The following is a 20,865-nucleotide window of genomic DNA, read 5'->3' on the forward strand; positions in this document are numbered from 1 at the left end:
GAGAGGAGAGGAGAGAGAGAGAGAGAGAGAGAGAGGAGAGAAGAGAGAGAGGGAGAGAGGAGGAGAGGGAAGGAAAGAGAGGGAGAGAGAGAGTGAGGGAGAAAGAAAGAGAAGATAAAGATAGATAAAAGTTTTTGCACACACACACACACACATACGTGTAATATATATATATATATATATATATATATATATATATATATATATATATATATATATTATATATATGTATTTATTATATCATTTATATTTATATTTATATCATATTTGTATATGTATATTAATATCTCTCTCTCTCCCCTCTCTCTCTTCTCTCTCTCTCTCTCTCTCTCTCTCTCTCTTCTCTCTCTCTCTCTCTCTAAAACCTCAGCCAAAATAAACCAATTCGGCAAGCAGATGCTCAAAATGTTTATAATATAATCTTTCCCCTTGTGGTAGGCGTCACCTCCCACCAGCGTCACGTGCGCTCATGTCTGAAGGTATTTTGCCATCAACTGCCTTCTGGCAGCGACCCAATAACCGCTGTTGACCCTAGGGCAACCCACCACTGATGGCTGTTTACTCTTGTGCCGCCCAGCCTCATCCATCACTACAGGACGTGTTTCATACCCCAGTGACCATTTTGACAGGCGTTTTCAGCCCATTTGTGCAGGAATTTACCTAGTAAATAATTTACGAAATGCAGATTGCCATATTTTGTACAGGAGGATATACGTCTCATAAAATAGATGCTTCCACATGCTACTAAAGTGGACGCCGCTGTTTTACAGCACAGGTGTAACTCATCAGGCCTGCTGTGGTGACATTTACCCACTTTATGGTTGCTTTTATGACGTGTCTGAGTGTTGTTTTAATCGTTAACTTTGCTCTACCCCAAAGCCCTAATATAGTTACAGAGTGAGATTTTGCAGGAAGACCAACTCCACTTCTCGCCAACTTCTCATTTAAGTTTCCTGACTCGCTATGGTTTGTTTTAGGAGAGAAACTTCACAAACTCTCAGTGGGCTGGAAAATTGCGGCCACTAACCCCGCTACTTTGAAACAGATTGGCCCAAGAAAGTGAAATATACGCACGAAAGCAAGCATCGGTGAGCGCACGCACTCGCGCCACCCAAATCCATATCCGTGCCCGCATGTACACAAGCGCACGGTATGTCACCGTGCACCAGACGAGGAATTCTTATCACTTTCGTTGTTGTTCATTATTTCTCGTCAGGTTTTCTTTGACACTTAGCCTCATGTGACAGCTCTCTATTCTGTTAATCATTGGCACCACTAGGATGTCTTTAGAGTCTGTCGAGTCCATGCAACCGGCTGTTGTAATCGTAATGGACATTAATGTGGGATCGCCGCAATTTCACGTAAATTTGTGCCTCGTCTCAGTGACTGAAGGGCACAGCGACATACCCAATCCTGGTTCCAAGATTGATTGGGTTTTTGGGGCGCGCCCGGACTGCCCCGGTCATATGAAGTCATTTGCTCCTGGCTCAAAAAGCGAACCGTTTAGCGGTTCATGTTGACAGGCGTGTTTTAGTCACGTCTCTGCCAGGGGCGGAGGGTTGGACCCTGCCGACCAACGAGCGGCTGACTGATCTAGCGCCGGAGCGCGGTCCTTGAGCGGCTGGTTCCCGCTGCCGGCGTTGGCTGCCCAGGACTATGCGCCCAGCCGCCCACCGAGCGGCGTCGCCGGAGCGTTGCCATGGCGACCGCGCTGACAAGGCCCGCGTGGGCGCTCCTCGTGTTGCAGAACCAGGCCAGTCAGCCAGGAGCTGACCATTGTCTGATGCTGGCGATGGTTGCACGGTCGAACCAAGTTTACAAACGTATAGAATGCAGTCATCATGGAGCAGATGGCGCAAGCTGTGGCCTCTGAATCCCGCCGCGCTATGGGGTTTTGCGGACAGATTGCTTCGCGTGCGGTGATCGATAAGGCTCCAAACAGCGACAGTTGACGTCCGCCACAGGTCGCCGAACTGGAATGTGATCCACTTCACAGCTGCGTCGCGCCGTCCGTCATGGCTGCCAGACCCACGAGAGGTTAGAGAGGTGCTGTGGAGGTAGCTGGCTGAATCACCGCAATCACTCTTTTGCCGGAAATCACACGTCGGAGACAACATTAAGCCGAACTGTAGGAACAGCTATGAGTCAGGATACCGCCTTTACACTATGAGATGTAAGTGCAAATGCACCTAAAACATTCCAATGTCGCCTTTGTTTGCATCCCAAAGGTCTTGAAAAGGCTGCAAGACAAGAGCTGCTGAACAGTTGATTTCCTCGCAAATCGCTTTCAGCCCCATGTACGCCCGGACTACCTTCTGAGGGTCAGAGCTGAATAAACCGTCGCCAACCTCACGTTACGGCAGCTCAGCTGTAGAGGATGGCGCGGTCCAGAATGTCTTCCGCGCGCGTTGGTGACGTCACAGTGCTTCACAGCTTCACAGCTTCACACTCAGCGACAGTCTATAAATTTGACGGCGTGTCTCAGTACCCGGCCTCTAAATCTCGAGTATGTTAAAGTCACCCACGATGAGAAACGGGCAGACTGGCGGAGAAGATATTCGGCAAGAAGGCAGCGATCGAATCTACGTTACGGTCAGGATCTGACACACGGCAGCAGACAGTCATGATGGCAGGGAAGATGGTCCCCAACTGGATCGCCAGCACCTCGCAGCCGGGCCACAGGTGTCATCGGTGAGCAGGGGACGGGCTTGTCTTCACTGCGCAGGCAATGCTTCCCGCTCTGCTGCTCCTGTCCTTCCGGAACCAGACGTGGCCTGAGAGGCCCAGCTGTAGCTTAGAATTTAGCACGCGTGGTCAGAGCCATGTCTCGGTCAGGCCGACAACACCGCAGCCAGCCCGTTCACCACCATGAGAGCGCTGAGCGCATAACTTGTTCTTCAGACTGCAGACGTTCTGCAAAACACTCGTATCGCTCTCCGTGTGCTGGTGCTGGCCTCACATCTATATCTCCAGAGAGAAGGAAACTTGCCAGAGGCCAGCAGCGCCAGGTGGGTGTGATGGGCTTTCGCCGATGCTGCATGACAGACGGGAACAAACCACTGGGTCCGAGCTCTCGCACAGAGGCAGCGGTGCCAACAGCTTCCGATTCTTGTCTCGTTTCATCGCAGAGGCCATCATGTGCCAGAAATACGATGGCAAATAGCAGGGCTAAAATTTAAGCTCCCGCGTGCGACTTGACCACATGCGACCCCTGCCAAGTAACCTGCACACCATTGGGGAGAAGCAGCGCCGTGGGGCAGACTGATCCTATATCCTGCCGCCCACCAGTCCCGCCAACATGCGTCTGAGGGCCACAGGATGCCCGGGCTTTTGCGCCCTCTCACTGTTTTACAGGCGGGCCCTGGCGACCCGTGACAGCGCGGCAGCACCCTTCGCAACACTCACCGAAGCTAAGGCCCTATCGTGGAAGCGTTACCGTATCTACTCCTACAGCTTCAAAGGAAGTAAGTGCGTACAAATCAAGCTGTGCACTTCATCGTGGTCGCTGGTCAAGCAACTTCTTCTGTGCTGACAAATTTCCTAGCTATTGAAAAACGCAGTGGAAAGCTTCTTCGGGTATCAATTTCTTCCAATACCATGACGTTATAACCAAAACTGGCACAACATCCGAAGCTGGAGCTGAGTTGACTAATGCACGACAGCACTTTCAGAACTGGGAATTAGCGTTTCGTTTTAAAATGTTTTCAAGGCGGTGCGAACAGCAATTATAATGACAGACCTAATGAAACCTGACTGATGAAGGACGTAAAGCGCTTGTAATGACGCGTTAGTCAAATAAAGCAATACTGTAGCGATAATTGCCTGCGGTCTGGAAAATTGAGCAAATACACCACAGTGCATAGTTCATTTCAAGGATCACGAGAAAACCCCAGAACCTCGCTGATTCTCCGTTAAATTGCATAAGCTTCTACAAACAGCACATAGCTGCTTTATCAAAAACTAGAAAAGTGTAAATTTACCAAGCGGGAGGCAATGCAGGGCAAACGTTGGCCACCCAACGAGACTTTACAGAGCAGAGTCACGACATCCCTCAGCAGTGCGCAAGGTGGTGTCGCGCCCGCACAGCGGCGCGTGCACTCACTGGAAGTACATCTCGGTGGCGCCCATTGGCTCGCTGCCGTTGAGCAGCGACACGTTGGTGCTGGGGTCGACGCAGCGTGTCATGTCGGCCCAACTCGGGTCACACTGCGTCCAGGGCAGCACCGTGGCGAACGAAGCGAAGAAGTAGAACACGGTCAGCGCCATCAGCGCCACGTAGTAGGAGACCACGGCCGAGGTGGCGATCATCTGGCCGTATCCCACACCTGGTGGACAGAGGTGGTGTTGCACAGACACTGTCGATGCACGGAGGCAGTGTTATATAGACACTGTCGGTGGACAGAGGCGGTGCTGTACAGACACTGCCGGTGGACAGGACACTGTCAGTGGACAGAGGCAGTGTTGTACGGGCACAGCCGCGTGGACAGGGGCAGTACTGTACAGACACTGCCGGTGGACAGACACTGTCGGCGGACAGAGGCGGTGCTGTTCGAGAGCCGGTTCTGCACACACCGCGGCTTAGAGGGACGGTGCAGTGCAAAGATACGTAAATTCCCTTTAAAAACGAATTGGACTCATTCCTAAATCCCTTTAAGTAAACGGCATGCCCACGCCAAACCTCAAATATGGTCGGTTGAATGGATTGCGGGAGCGAATGCAATACGTCCGCGATCTGTTGAACCCGTAACAATGCACAATCAAATAAAAAGGTTGAGGCGATGTGATTCTTTCGTGATGTTGCCTATGATGATTCATTGCCTATCTCATAGCTGGCATTTTTCCTGTTCGGCTGCGACGCCTGAAAGGCAGCACTATCAGAGCGGAGTGTCAGACCATCGGCCCCTGTAGTCGGCACGAGCACAGGGAGTGAAAGTGAAAACGGACCATGGTTCGGTTTCTGAACCTGCTACGCGTTTCTGCAGCTGAGCCTTGTACGAGGTTAACTGGAACTGAGCACGGACAGCTGAGATGAAGGTACGAAAAAAGATAATCAATTAGTTGATACCAAGGATCAGGTACAAATGGCTGGCAAATCTCACAGATCTTAACAAGTCTCGCCAACAAAATCAACACAACTATTGGCAAGCACATTCGTATGAGCTTTAGGTAACTGAGACCGTGATGTTACTGCCAGCACAACCCCAGCGCTGGCAGGCGTGTTGCGCGCGCGGGCAGAGGGCCAGCTGGCGCCCAGCATAGACCTCCAGATGCGGGTCGCTCCATAAACAGACGGGTGGACAGCGGACCACTGCATTCCGTTTACCCGGGCAGAAAAGAGACCAGCGCTGGACGTATGCCGCCGGGCCAGTCTGTTTGCCATGGTCGATACGTGGCGGCCGGCTGGGGAGGGTGGCGGTCGGCCGGGGAGGGTGGCCGGCGGCCAGCTCGCGCCAGCTCGCGGACGGTCCGCCGGCCCCCGGTGGCCGTCCGCCGGCCGCCTCTGTTCGGCTTTTTGTACCGGCTGCCTCCGTTCCGCCCCCCCCCCCCCCGCCCCCTTCCCGTGCCGGCTGCCCCCCCCCCCCCCCCCTCCCCCCGATTACGCCAGTCCCGGCTTCGCTAGCCCGTCTCTCCGTTCCGGTTCCCCCGTTCGGACTTTCCAGTCCTGGCTCTCCCGTGCTGGGTTGCCCACCCGGCTCACTCGGCTCTCCGGCCCCCGACTCCCCCGGCTCGCCCGGCTTCCCCGGCTCCCCACTCCGGCTATTCCGTGCCGAGTGCCCACCCCGGCTCCCCGACAGCCCTGCTCCCTAGCTCCGGCTGTGTCGCCCCGACTCAGCGGACTCCGGCTCCCGCCGCCAGCTGAGAAAGGCCTGAGTTGGTGGGGAATAATCCGCGTCGCGATTATTGCATTCCTAGCGACTGATCACGGCCAGAGAGCGGCGATCCGGAACCCAGAGCCGCAATAACAGAGCAGTGGCATACGATAATGCTCGCAAAAAGCTCCCGAACCCTCGGCGGCTCCGCCCGCGCCAGAGGGCAGGCCGAGAGGAATCTATAAGCAGGGCAGCGATATTAGAGCAGCACTGTTCAGTACGGTACATGCCAGAAACTCATCACGCCCTTGCCTTTGCCAAACCAAAATGTTCTGAACAATGAAAATGTTCCCAAATGTTCACCGAGCCAGAGGACACGCGGTCAAGAGATGCGTCACCGAGCCAGGGGACCCGGCTAAGAGATGTGTCACCGAGCCAGAGGACACGCGGTCAAAAGATGCATCTCCGAGCCAGGGGACCCGGCTGGGAGATGTGTCACCGAGCCAGAGGACACGCGGTCAAGAGATGCGTCACCGAGCAAGGAGACCCGGCTAAGAGATGCGTCACCAAGCCAGGGGACCCGGCCAAGAGATGTGTCCACAGATCAGCTTGGCAACGCGGGCACTACAGGCATGAATAAATGACCACTTTGAACTCCTTCACATCATGCTGTCTGATCCACGTCCAAAATTATCTCACAGTCTGCATGGAATGGTTGCGAATGCTCTCTGTTGTCTTAACTTCATATACACAGGCCCAACACTAGAAGCGGTGGCGTGGAATATGTTATACGCGGGCCAGGTCCACCACGATGTGTTTACGTCATGGTGGCACCGGCAGAGCCGAACCAGTCTGAAGGTCAATGGGGGCGGTGGAGTGCCTGCAGTGCCCGGCATTCTTACTGCTCCCGGGGACGACTGACAGACCTGGCACAGACCTGGTGCAGAGTGACAGGCCTGGTACAGACCTGGTGCAGAGTGACAGGCCTGATACAGACCTGGTACGGACCTGGTGCAGAGTGACAGGCCTGATACAGACCTGGTACGGACCTGGTACAGACCTGGCACAGACCTGGTGCAGAGTGACAGGCCTGATACAGACCTGGTACGGACCTGGTACAGACCTGGCACAGACCTGGTGCAGAGTGACAGGCCTGATACAGACCTGGTACGGACCTGGTACAGACCTGGCACAGACCTGGTGCAGAGTGACAGGCCTGGTGCAGAGTGACAGGCCTGTACAGACCTGGTGAACCTGATACAGACCTGGCACAGACCTGGTGCAGAGTGACAGCCTGATACAGACCTGGCACAGACCTGGTACAGACTGACAGACCTGGTACAGACCTGGCACAGACCTGGTGCAGAGTGACAGGCCTGATACAGACCTGGTACAGACCTGGTGCAGAGTGACAGACCTGATACAGACCTGGTACAGACCTGGTACAGACTGACAGACCTGGTACAGAACTGGCGCAGAGCGACAGACCTGGTACAGACCTAGTGCAAACTGACAGACCTGGTACAAAACCCTGGCAAAAACCTGGTGCAGACTGACAGGCCTGGCACAGGCCTGGCACAGACCTACAGACGTGGCACAGACGCGGTACGGACTGACAGACCTGGTGCAGAACCGACACAATACGACAGACCTGGTACAGGCCAGGTACAGACCGACAGACCTGTCACGGTCCAGACGCTCTGCGGGCCATCAGTCTCCGGGGACAGTCTGACTAAATGCGTCCAGACGGCATGCGGGCACGGAGGTGGTCGGCCACGCCCCGACCACGCGATCTCTCACCTCTGACGGCGGGGACGACGCTCCACACGCGCACGCTGCCGTGGGCCGAGAACTGGCCCAAGGCCAGCTCCATGTAGTACAACGGCTTGCCTGGCAGCAAAGCACACACGCTAGATCATGTGTGGCTACAGCAATAAAACGAGGGCACTAATAATTGGTAATGGGGTTTATACTCGTTTCGCTAAACGTTGTTTCAGAAATTCGCTCGCGATTTTGCCTTCTAACACCTTGAAGTAATATAACAGACCTGCCAGTCAACCCACCTATCGTCAATAGGACGATCACGTAGGGTATCAGGAAGGCGCCACCGCCGTTCTTGTAGGCCGTGTATGGAAACCTCCAGACGTTCCCAAGGCCCACGGACATGGCGATGCAGGACAGCAGAAACTCGACTCGGTTTCCCCATCGTTGCCGTGGAGGTTCACCGTCATCCTGCCAAAGCAGAATTTGGTTAACAACCGAAATGACGACGAAATGGCATTTCCAAATGACAATCAGCATCTTTTGGTTCATGCAGCTTCCGATTAGTGTTATGTACCCGATAGATTTCAAGCCCCTTGTAAACCGAAACTTTTCGAAATCAACGAAATCAACTTTTGCACTAATGTCATTATGGAAACCACTCAGAATATTCACTCCAGTGAAACCAATTGTGTTGAGAGATGTTCACGCGTTGTGATCTGCAAGCTATTATAGCAACGGCGTGGTGAGCTCTGGCTCGTAGGCTGTGGTCTGTCGTGAGCCCCAGAGATTTGGGAACAAATCGGGACCGCACGAACAACTGATACGAAGTGGGGATTGTCACTGGGTGACGCAAAAACGCGTCTTTGACGATCACTTCCGAAGGGCGAAAAACTTGGTCCAACTGGGGACATCTGCTTGGTCGGGCCGCCCGTAGACATACCCGTGACGTCCCCAGAAGGTTTAACTCACAGCAAGGGCGTCATCTGTCTGGGCGTTTGCCTCCTCTGCCGGTAGCCCTCCGGCCGCCGGCTTCGTTTGGTCCGGTCCCGACAGCGGTAGCTGAAGACAAGCAGTGTCCTGTAAGTTTGTGATGACGGGCCAACGAAGTGCACCTGACTCTTTTCCCTTTCATGCCGATGAGCTGTTCTTACAATGTCAGGGACAAAAGTGTCTTCAATGGTATCTTATCCGGCTACCCTTCCACATAATACCCAGCTCGTCAGAAAGTTGGATGGTGTCGTCACACCTGCTTTGGCAGATGCTACCGGCTGCACTTACATGCAGCTACATGTGAAAACTGTGGTTGATGGTGCCCAAAATATTGCCATTCTCACTAGGCCGGCGGAATATTTTATACACCTTTTGGTTGCACTTCGCATCGAGGATGCTGGTCGTTGTCAAGACTTAAATGAAAATATGGGCTGGGGATGTCCCTGATGTCAAAGAAACTATAGAGAGGCTTGGTTCCAGAAAGTGTAGCCTGCTCCTGGGTGTCCACGCGATACGGTGACGCATCCCTTCGTAAAAGGACAACACTCGACGTTCAGGCTACTAGACATAAACATACCAGTTAAGAACTCATAAAGCCCGGTGTGACCCACGCTCAGTTTAAAGTACCAGCAGACAGATTCGTCTTAAAAAGAACATTCCACATTTGTATGAAATTTTGAACTGGGGTAGCCATTTAAAGATCTATTGGGGGATGAACCCGAGAAATATTTAGCGCCGTCCGTCCTTTGTAAGCTTTAAAATCCTTCGGTTTCGCAGCTTATAAAAACGTCACGCGAATGCTTTGAGACCATAGAAACGTTCTGCGAATACTGCTACCTATTGGCCACGTACAGCTCAAGGCCACGAAAATATTATCATTGTACTATTTGTGTCTGGCGTACTCAGGCAACGCGTTTTGCGTTTCATGCAAGCTTTGAGCGCAAATCACGTTACATTCCATGCAGTACAGAAACTTGGACATTGGTGCGAGTTGCGACGGAAATAAAACTGGGAACCAGATAACTTGAACAGAGGGTTTCACATTTGTAGGGGGGTTTGAACTTAAATAACATGCATATGGGGGTTTGAACAAGTAAACGATATAAAATCACGGACATTTATGCAGAAGCACCACGAGAAAGGGAAAAGCAGGCACACGTAACGATATTTGCGTTCTGCAAACAGCGCAACGATTATTACGACACCTCCCGATAAGTTTGAGTACCACAAGTGAGTCAGTCTATCCGCTACAGTGGCAATTCTGACATGGCCAATCTGGTAGCGACTGACGTCATAAAGACGTTTCATGATACAACAAAAAATGACATATTAAGGATCATATATAGTACAAAGTGAATTGTGTGGTCTAGAGCAGTCTTGTAATTCAAAACAAACCTTTAGTTACCAGTGAGCTCATTTCATCACATTTGATGCTTGTTTGCCTTTTGAAATGTGAAACACTATTTTCGACCGCTTACGAACATCGGGGCTATATGGCAACGAATGATGCACGTGCTCGTTCCTTTCTATGCAATAAGGAGCCTTTCCTCACATAGAAGATGCCGCCGACTAATGCCAACCCACAGCTGCACGCGTTCCGAGATAATCTCCGGATGATGCCATGGAAGGCAGTGGACCAATGAGACCTTCCCCACCTCCTCCCCCCCCCCCCCTCCCGATGAAGATGACATCAACTAGAGCTAGAGACATTGCCAACTTCGGTTGGAGCGTCGAGGTCTCCACCATCATACTGGCCGTCTCAACAGCGCCAGTTACCCCCGAGGTGCTGCTGGGTGTAGTGACCTGCACCTGCTCTGCGAAAGGCAAGGCAAGTAGCGCTGCCCGCTGCAGTTGCAGCAGCAACAGCGCAGGCCTTTGGCGTAAAGACTTCTGCAAGTGCGAGGAAGAAATTGCATGCTACAGCGGTTGTGCCAGCGAGTAGATGAACATCAAAGAGAATTAAGGAAGCTGGGTGTACATAGTGACGATGGCTGTGAAAAGCAAAATTGGCACGCATTCAAGATAGCGACGGCCGCGTTCTTGAATTATAAATTCTGAGAAATAATTAACTGAGGATAAACAAACCAGATTAATTTGGCCTTCCTTAATATACAGAGCGTATTTCCTTGAAAAGTTTGCCGAGGTTCACATTGCAGGACCAGCATTTTTGCCCCTTAACTATAGAGGGCCCTTCAATATAAATGTCATTCTGGGTCACGTTAACTAAATGTCCAATAGGGTGACCATGTAGCCATCACGTAAAGAGGCGATTCATGCACTGCCCAAACAAACTGGTCATAAAACGGATGTTGTGTTTTGCAGTGAGGCTGAAGCCATATTTCAACTCTAAGGGTAGCCGAGCATATGGCAATATATGAAATAGGTTATACAATAATGAGCTTGGCAAGTCTAAAAAGTTACCATATCACATGTCCGTACCTTAGTAATACGATAGGCGCCGGCATTTTTGACGGCGAAGCAGTCCAAATCTTATACGGCCTTGGTCCAAATATTTCAGCCTGATCTGATCGGAGGAGGTACTACTCACTTAAGCGCACATACCCGTGCGTCTATGTTGTAGCATCCAGCTTGATTTAGCTATTTTAGTTTCATCCCGTCGTGGTATTATGATGAGCCCGATTGAACATGTCACTTGGTAGTACTCTAAAGCAAAACTCGTGACCATTGGGCCCACCTGTGACGCCATCAGTGGCATGCAATTTCAGCAAACTTGTGCAGGCAGCCAACAAACTTATATATGTGACGGTCGCAAGATCCAGGGATGTCTTATTACGTCCGATTCACTCCGATCAGGTTATTGGTTCTGGAGACATTCAAGGTGGTTTTGACTCCCTCCACGAGCGACTGGAAGATGGCAAACGTGTCAACTGCACGGAGCTTACGGGTGTTTTACACAATTATTCACCTAAATTCCACCAGGCCCTACAATGGGTTTTAAAAGTTCCACCTTAAACCGTAACCTTACGGCCCAAATTATCGACCGCATTAGAACGCTGGTCCTAGGGGGAGGGGGCACTCAAGCTACGTTAGAAAGGAAACCCCATGATATCTTTTGATTCTGGGAACCGCTGTCGACTTTAACTGTTAAAAAGAACCAAACAGTTGATCTGGCCTTTAGCATGCAGCCCCTCTTCAGACGTTGTAATCATGAAAACATTAAAACGTTATGGCTATACAATGGGCTGATGGCACAACGTCTCCGATGATTAATTTTGGGCACTTTGCTTCCAAATGGCGCAACCTATAGAATCTTAATATCATTATTGATATTTGCTGCAACTGTATGCAAAACTGTGCAATACTAAGCTTTTTTGTTGCCATGGAGTCGTTAGCCCATTTTCTGAACATTTACGCGTAGGCATATGTTAATAATGCGTTCCGCATCCGCACGGATGAGCTGGGACTTCTGATACACTGCTTCTCATGTAATGAAGTATTTTTCCCTGAACAACATTAATTTGCCCCAAACGTAGATATTTGACACCAGATGACACGGAAGTGACACCAGATGTAATTCAAGCTGCTCGCTCTGTAGCTTATGGCTATAGGAAACGGATTTCCACCATGCCAGGCACAGCTTGACAGCAATACTTTTCTTAGATAAGAAACCATGTTCGGGGCCTCAAGTCATCGCAGTAAGATGTGCGAACTGATTGTCATTATACAATATTTTAAAACCTCGAAGTATTGGAGACGTGTGCCCATCTCTTTTCCTGAAAGCACTCATTGCACGGGTGGAGCTTTCATGCCATTTTGGAGACATCGCGCCCCATCCTCCAGTGATCGCTTCGGCGCGATCCATATAGCACTAATACCACCCAAAACGTCGGAGACACAAAGCGCACAAATGCCTGCACGTTCTCGAGGACGCATGGTCATTATTTTGTAGTCCCTCAGTGGTTTCGTTGGTCCCCGTTGGACGAGTTTCTTACGCCTGCACCGGACCAGGCACCAGCAGCAGGCGCTCCGGGTGTCATGTAACAGGCTGGATGCGAAAACGGCCACATCACGGGTGAGGTAGAGGTCGGTTCCGCCGACCAGCGGGTCCAGTAAACCCTCGCTCTGTCTCGTCCTTTTTCATCACCAGGACTGATAGGGGGGAGGGTAGATGCCAGCCCTGCCACTTCGAAACTCAGGAAAAGACAGCCTTGCGGACTACAACAGTGGATTGGTCTTAACGGGGTTTCATGATTGGTAATAAGTTGCACGTTGCTACGTCATTAATTGAAACCGTCATGCCAGGTCAAATGTACATTTCCCCCTAAAAATACACTATTTTAGCTAAACATGTCCATATTCATGAAACCATGCTAAGTAGCAACATACCTCCTTCAACTCACTCAACCACGGGTGGGTGGATCGGAAGGCATGCGCTCTAACCGACTGAGCTAACGAGAAGGACGACCTCACACGTGTAATGGTCACGCTAATGACCTACGGCAAACAGTGTGCGGATGTTGCATCGATTAGCAGACTACAGTGGTAGATGAGTGACCGCAGATGACGTCACCGGAGGCTGATAAGTTGACCGAGCTGAAGGTGGCAGCGCTCTTTGGCATGCGTAGTACATTTTTACGTAGATCTCTAGAGGTAGTGGATACCGAGATGGTGGACACGCGGTAGATGTAGTCTCCCAGCGGCTGGAGAGATTTGTGTCCGCTGACTCTCTGGGTGTGTTTTGTTTTATTTGTTTCACTTGTTCATTTGTTTTGTTACATAGATCTGAGTTGTATAGATCTAACTTACTCATAACGGCACATGATATGACATAAAATTACATACAAACAATAACCTGGACATGTTACTGATGTCATTACGCGTCTAGTGGTAGTAGTTATGGATTACATTGCAGCCACTAAGTTATTACTGCAACTCTGCAATTGCTGGAATATTCCCACGCCGCTAATTCTCGTGTATCACAGCCGCTTCTGGCTCGTGTGACTGCCGTTTAGAATATTATCCAGCTCATCATCGTTAAACAAGTTGAGTCTGAACCTGTCCCCAGCATGTAATGACAGGTGAACTCCGTTACCACTGTGAGTGAAATCAAAGCTTTCAGAGTTGGTTACAGCCGGGGAACGAGTAACCGAGTGACCGTGGTTACAGTAATCGTAGATCGAGTAACCCTGGTTAAGGCACAGCCTACAGCTGTTTGATTTTCCGAAAATTGCCTCCTGCGTTTGGTTGGCAACAGGCAACAGTGTTTGATAAACAAGTCATTGAAGTGGCCACGTGACCTTGGACAGCGGCGCAGACGCCAGCGGTAAAGTGCTGCCCGCCCTTAAAAATGCGACCTGCCAGGCAGCAGCATCTTATCCGCAGAACTATGTCCATGATTGCTGCATCGATCAGCGGGCAACAGTGGTAGCTTGTTGAACGCGGATGACGTCACTGACGCCCAATGAGGTGACCGAGACGAACGCTGTTCAGCAAAACGAAGCTGAGAGCGACAGTGGTCTGTAAGGTAATCTCAGGGCTTAGAGTTTCGAAAACTTTCCTCTTGTACAGATTACCGTTTTGATTTTTCAACCCGGGGTAAAACCTGACATAAATTTGCCAGTTGTGCTGGGCTTTACGTCATCCAGATAAGTTCTCCTGTTTTAAGTATAGAGCAGAAATGTCGGTGTTACACCTTTTGCAGGCTGTTTCGTACGATTTGGTTGAAATCCTTTCATAATCATATCTAGTTGATCATCTTCAAACTGGTGAAATCGGACCATATCCTCAGTATTCAAAGACACGCTTCTTCCCATTACCATAAGGCATGCAAGCATTACAGATGACTTCAGCATAACTTACAATCATTCGATTCAATAAGTTGAAGGTTATTCAGCGCAGTGTAAATTTGGGCCACGTCAATGTCTCAAGTCATGGCACAAGTAGCAGTAAACGTTTAACAATATCAAAAGTTTTTAAAGTTAGCCAATGTTTTATCCAAAAAGCGACAGTTTCAAAACTTTCAACACTGTAAAGAGGCCATTAACATTTGTCTCATGACAGTTTATAGCTATTCGATTTTCGAAGATCCGTCTCTTGTGTTCGTTTCGCAACGAACAACAGCGTTCGATAAAGCAGGCAATTCGTAGTCACGTGGTGTGGTCAGTTGTACAGACAACGGTGATAGATTGTTGCCTGCTCTTCACATGTCATCAGACATGGAACAGTGAAAAACAATGTGGAGACATCATGCCTCTGCTGAGTGTGTGGAGGGGTGCAGCGCTCACGACTGAGTTCTGGAAGGATCGAGGCACGATAGGCACGCGACGCCGACAATAACCTTAGCAACTTCCCTCTCGGCACGACAACGGGGACGGACACCGCTGATTTCTGGCAGTTTAGGTTATGTCAGACGCCGGAGCTAGATGATTGGGCGCGCGATTTAGGTGATATTTCTAATACGCCTCGATTTGGTTACTTGGGTTAGAGCCTTTTCGACCAGAAATGATAATTTCAGGTCAGTGAGATGAAGGAGAAGGGACAACGTTGAGGCAGCGCTGCATGCGTCTGGGGGGCCCACCGTCGAACCTTAGTCCTCACAGGGACCCGTCTGCGGGGTGCACGCTGGGGGCCCGGTCGGGGTCCCCCTTCAGGAGCCTCTCGGCCCGCTCGTGGCTGATGCATTCAGCCTGCATACATTTGAAGGTAATGAAGCAAGCATCAGATGTGATGAAATAAGCTTTCTTATAACTATTGGTTAACTTTTCAGTGGAAAATACTGATCTGGACAGCATCATTTTCCGCCAAGAAACATGCTTCTTAATGCCTCATTGTTTGATTGCGTCATCGCGCCTTGCATAACACTGATTGAAAGCCAATTAGCGGTTGTTATACCTGAAAATCGTGCTCACGAACATCAGATATGAACGATTCGACGATTGTGGTCGTCTCGGCCTTGATCGTCGTATGGGTAACGCAATCGCAGGACTTCAACGACGTCATTAGGCGTCATGGATGTCTGGGTAGCCTTGAAATAACCTCCCGGAATAGTCTGCACATTTTCGCGGGTGTGTGACTCGGAAACTGGAGGGGCTTAGGCCCTATAAAGTGCAGGGCTGTGAAATACCCAGAATGATCTTAACGATGGCTATTTCATTTTAGAATCCCCACAAAATGCAGAACGCTCTTGAAGAAAAACAACGCGACTGAAAATGCCAATGGAAGTGGGAGTAATGCAGCCACAGGTGCATTAGTTCATACAGGACGATATTATGTACACAAACGCTCACCTTTTAAATTATCGCACCAACACCGAAACTACCACCTTGTGGGGCGTAGGAGCACCCCAAGTGAGTACCGGCCGTTACATGCAGTCACTGTTGCCCGGACCCGCTGTCCGCTACATGTGCCGGGGGTGTAGTCTTTCAGTCAGCTGGGGGCCCCAGCTTCCCTCATCTCCCCCGCCCCCCCCCCCCTCCCCCCCACCCTCAGCTTTGTGAAGATGTGGACCAAATCGTGGTATAAAACCGCTTTTGCGCGTTTTCGTGGTAGGTTTGGCCATTTTCTGCTCAGCCTCTCCAGTTTACTTGGCGGGAACTGCATCCTGCTAGGTGCTATTATTTACCAAAGACAACCTGGCGAGACCTCCTTGCATGCACGATTGCAACGCGGTCCGTCACACCCGTCCGATCATCCGGGCCGTCACATTTCAGCACCATTCAACACCAACTGAAAAAGAACACACACGACCACATTCGCCGCTCGAATTGTCAGACGCACCAGTTTTGTCAGTCCACTGGTTCTGGTCAAGTATTGATCTAAATCAATGCTGATACGTGTCCAGTGGACATTTCTTCATCTACTTCAGCCTAATACATGGCGGTATCCGAAATCAATGGATGTGTGACGGTAGTGGAAAAACCCCTTAAAGGCAGTGTTCGACATTTGCATGGGGTTTTGAAGTGAACAAGCCATCTTGAAGATCATTCAGTGCAGCTTACAGCCCTGCGCTTTTTGAGGCCTAACTCACTGTAGTTTCAGAGCTGTTGATCCGCGAAGATGTGCAGACTATTTAAAGGAAACTGTTACAAGGTCACCCAGGCACCCACGACCCCATATTAATGACATTCAAATCCTGCCATTTCATTGGTCATATAGCTTTCAAGGCCAAAAAATATAACTGTCGAGTCATTCTTATGTGGCGTTCGTAAGCACGATTTCCAGATACGACGACCGTCAACTGGCTGTCCATTAACGTTGTGTGGGGTAAGATGACGTAATCAAACAATAACGTATTGAGGAACACATTTACTAAACAGAGAAATGGTGTTGTCTAGAACGGTCTTTTCCATTTTAAAGTATACCAGAAACTCTAAGTGAACTAATTTCATCATACAAAATGATTGCTTTAATATCTTCAGATGTGAAACATTCCCTTTAAACTAAACGCCTGACATGAGTGCATACCGGTTCTGATCTAAGGTGTCGATGATTAGACTAACATCTCGCTCAGCGCAGTATCGGTTTCGAGCCAATGTGTGGCGGGCACGTGGACTCACGTCCCCAGCATCGTTCTCGTGTGTCTTATGAGACGGCTAATTGGCAACCAGTCAGGAGAACCAGGCGCAAAAAGCGCAAAATCATGCAATGATATTGCATGGCACGCCACATTTTTTGAGAAAAGTACCTTGCATTGAAATTGCGTTATTGGACCAGGGCGTATGAACCGAAGTATATCTGGCAAGCTTCTCGATCCCTATCCTTTCTCTGCAAACCGTTTCATAAAATTGCCACACAAGTACCGGATATACCGTATCTGAGCGCATTAGAAAACACCATCTACATTAAGAGCACTGGGATTTGAAAAAGCATGCGTACGCGGTCTAAATGTGCGCAGATGACTATACATACAAAAAGCATCGAGGGAAATCGACGTGCCAGACACATGTTGTTCAAGCTCGTGATGAACAAGCTGATTCAAGCGCACGAAGATCTGGGTGTTGCAAGATGCAAAGTACGTGAAATAGCTGAACATTCAGATTAATGTATACCGAGCGCCCCGAAACCGTGACATATGTACGGAAAGCAATTTGCTGTCGCCCTGCGGTTTTAGTAAGGCGGTATCTATCGGAGCAGAGCATGGTCAGGGCGGGCAGAAAGCCGAGGTAGTCGTCCAAGCTGGCGTTGACCACACGCCAGCGAAGCCAGGGGACAGCGACGCCCCATGGTGTCAACCCAAGCACAGACCATTCCCGCCGCCCGTCCACCGGACCCACCTCCTCCACAACCATGGTCACTGCTCGCTGGCTGCTTGCGGCGCGCCTCCGTCGCACGGACCCCGTCGGAGCGTGCCAGCACGCGGTCCGAGCTGTCAGCGCCCTGCGTCGGCCGCGTCGGCGCGTGGACTGCTCTGCGCCGCTGACGCCGGGCCAGCGCTGCACGCTCCGGCGTTGCGTCTCCCCCTCCCCCTTCCCTCCCCCTCCTCCCACATCTCCCTGATGGTAGTGTCAGCGGCTGACGAAGCGGTCGCCGCCCATTCAGAGTGGCTGGCTAACGAGAGGATGGATGCCTCGCAATACGGGCGTGGTCTGCTGGGACATCCTTCTGCTGCGCTCTCCGCTTTCTGCGCTGTGCTCGCCACACCCTGCAAAACCTAACCATAGCGAGACTCTAAGGGCCACGCCAGTGCGCCTATTAAGCTCGGAAGCATTTGATTGCCGCGGCTGTGCTGCTCTTGTCTGATGGTTCTTGCAATCGCGTCGGGCATCTTGATTGCCCCAATCGTCCTTCATCCATGCTCTCTTCTTTCAAGGCAGTATTGTCTGGCGTCTCCTCTACGCGTCGGCTAAGCGCGCCTCTGTCAGACCCCTCTGAGAAGCCTTTGGAGCCTGGATTACTCTTGCAGCCTATTTTTAACTTTCTATTAGCTTGCAGAAAGTGCCTAACGACTTCCTTTGAATATCTCGTGCATTGATCAGGTTGATTCAGGGAATATGAGATACGCGTTGATGGACGCCCACGGCATATTTCATGGTGTTGACCTTCTGGTCGCTGATAACGTCGCAGACTGCGTCAAAGGCTACAATTATTCAACACTTCTTCAAAGAAGTGGGCGCATGAAACTTCATCGCAACAAGGCGACCAAATGATACGAAAGTAATAAGTATGAACGTGCATCAAAACAGTGCTATATACACTATATATATATATATATATATATATATATATATATATATATATGTATATATATATATATATGTGTGTGTGTGTGTGTGTGTGTGTGTGTGTGTGTGTGTGTGTGTGTGTGTGTGTGTGTGTGTGTGTGTGTGTGTGTGTGTGTGTGTGTGTGTGTGTGTCTGTGTGTGTGTGTCCATGCGCATTGAAAAAATGCGCCTGACAACAAAACAATGCGCCATACAAAGTGGCAATATTTGTGAGGACTTGCCATGAATCACTTTCGCGTGCTGGTTCTTTATTACTCCGGCATTGGTACGCAGCCTGAAAGCACGCAGCAAACCAGCATTCTCTTTTCCGAATTCGTCACATCTGTCACCTGCACTGTATGTGCTCATCCAGTAGCCGTGGCCTGTCAGGGTTCGTCGAAACCAAACCCCGAACCTTTTTCAGAGCCGAAGCCAGGGCTGTAATCTTGCCCAGCCTTGCGTCCGCTGGTGTCCTGGCTCTAACTTACTCATATTGTGCAATGTGCGTATAACCTTCCACGAAACAGGAGCAGGAGCGCGGGGAGCGTCAACTCAGATGGTTGGAGATTTCAAGTCTGTACAAGAGCACCCACACCCTGCCTGGTGTTGGTGAACACCATTGTCTTTCTGTGTAAGAAACATTCATCTCTACTGACCTGGCCAGACCTTTCACGCGCATTCACTGATCTTCTTACTAAGGGCTTACTAGAAACTGCGCTAACGCGTTCAGTTTCGTCTCACATCGAACACAGGCCTGGCCTAATCCAACGTTACTCGCGCCATGTCGGGACCCCACAATGTGACTGCCGGCTGTCGTTGAAGTAAGCGGCTCGTAGGACCAGTCACTAATCACAGTGTGTCCCACTGCTATTTAAGGAATCACAACTCCGCCAAAATGAAGCGTCGCTTCTGGGTCAGTTCGTCAAAAACTGCCAAAGCAGCCGAATCAGTTGCGTGTCACATGCTTCTGCGACATAATCTACAAATACTCAGCGAACCTGAAATCCTAGGCCATGTCTCCGTTCTCCGAACTCCACCAGCAGTGTCTGGAATGTCGAACGAATGTGCCGGCCATCAATTGGCCCACCCCTCTGACCTGCTAACTGCAGAAATCCAGCTTTTGCCGCATTACAGCGTAAGGTTTCTGAATTGACCTCATTTGTAAGCCGAAGCGTACTGGAGCGCGAGGCCAATACTGGTGGTGGACTTCAGAAAACAAAGCGATGACAGGATTTCAGATTCACTGAGTCTTTGTAAATTGTGTTGCAGAAGCATGCGACATGCAATTGATTCGGCTGCTTTGGCGGTTTTTGATGCATTGACCCAGAAGCGACGCTTTGTTTTGGCGGAGTTGTGATTCCCTAAATAGCAGTGGGACACACTGTGATTAGTGACTGGTCCTACGAGCCGCTTACTTCAACGACAGCCGGCAGTCACATTGTGGGGTCCCGATATGGCGCGAGTAACGTTGCATAAGGCCAGGCCTGTGTTCGATACGAGGCGAAGCTGGATGCGTTAGCGACAGTTTGTAGTAAGCCTTAGCAGGAAGATCAGTGAATACGCGTGAAAGGTCTGGCTAGGGCAGCAGAGATGAACCGGTTATTGCATAGCGCACGTTGTTCACGCACACAGTGGTGCAGACGGGGGAGGCAAGGGGGCACGTGCCCCCCCCCCCCCCTCCCCTCTCCTCCTCTTGGTTTCGTCGGGCCGGAAGGGCCCCTCGGGACCAACGATTAAGATCCTGATTGTAGGGCTCGAAGGACCCGAAAGGCCAGCTAGAGTTCGTGCTTAGGGGCCCGGCCCGCAGGGCCGGGCACTTCAACACTAGCTAGAGGGCTACGGACTATATGTCGGTCAGACACCATCAGTACCGCACAGTCGGCTCCGCGTCAGCATGAGCCTGGAGGTCAATTTCCCAAGAAGGACAAAGCCGAGGTCAGCGATTTACATTGGTCGAGCTCCAGCATCTGTAAGGGGCACACAGTGCCTAACAGGGGGCCTTGTGTTGGTAAGGGGCCCCGAGCCGGTCGGAGGCAGCATTCGAGGAGGTCTGAAGAGACCCTCAAGGGCCTGCAGGAATCCACGATTAAGGGCCGGATTGGAAGGCTTAAGGGCACGAAGGGCTGATCGGAGCCCTCTTC

The 20,865-nt window shown here is 50.7% G+C and overlaps 1 protein-coding gene across 1 annotated transcript; it reads right to left on the reverse strand.

The window, feature by feature from the left end:
- Positions 1 to 3,267: 3,267 nt before the first annotated feature.
- On the reverse strand, positions 3,268 to 17,907 carry LOC119091568 (sodium-dependent nutrient amino acid transporter 1-like). Its single transcript, XM_037214377.1, has 6 exons — positions 17,798 to 17,907; positions 8,544 to 8,633; positions 7,874 to 8,042; positions 7,611 to 7,700; positions 4,103 to 4,325; positions 3,268 to 3,304 (listed from the first exon to the last, which is right to left on the reverse strand). The coding sequence occupies exons 1-6, from the start codon at positions 17,810 to 17,812 to the stop codon at positions 3,268 to 3,270; spliced, it is 624 nt and encodes a 207-aa protein (XP_037070272.1). The 5' UTR covers positions 17,813 to 17,907.
- Between the last annotated feature and the right edge of the window lie 2,958 nt (positions 17,908 to 20,865).

The sequence above is a fragment of the Pollicipes pollicipes genome, unplaced genomic scaffold (assembly GCF_011947565.3).
Source record: "Pollicipes pollicipes isolate AB1234 unplaced genomic scaffold, Ppol_2.1 Scaffold_3447;HRSCAF=4054_pilon_pilon_pilon, whole genome shotgun sequence".
In the NCBI taxonomy this organism is placed as follows: domain Eukaryota; kingdom Metazoa; phylum Arthropoda; class Thecostraca; order Pollicipedomorpha; family Pollicipedidae; genus Pollicipes; species Pollicipes pollicipes.

Coding starts and splice junctions, on each gene's coding strand:
- LOC119091568 (XM_037214377.1), bottom strand. Junction 4,326..7,610: donor CGTCGTCCCCGCCGTCAGAG/GTGAGAGATCGC, acceptor TCTGTCCACCAG/GTGTGGGATACGGCCAGATG. Junction 3,305..4,102: donor GCCACCGAGATGTACTTCCA/GTGAGTGCACGC, acceptor TGTGGCCCTCAG/ACGCATGTTGGCGGGACTGG.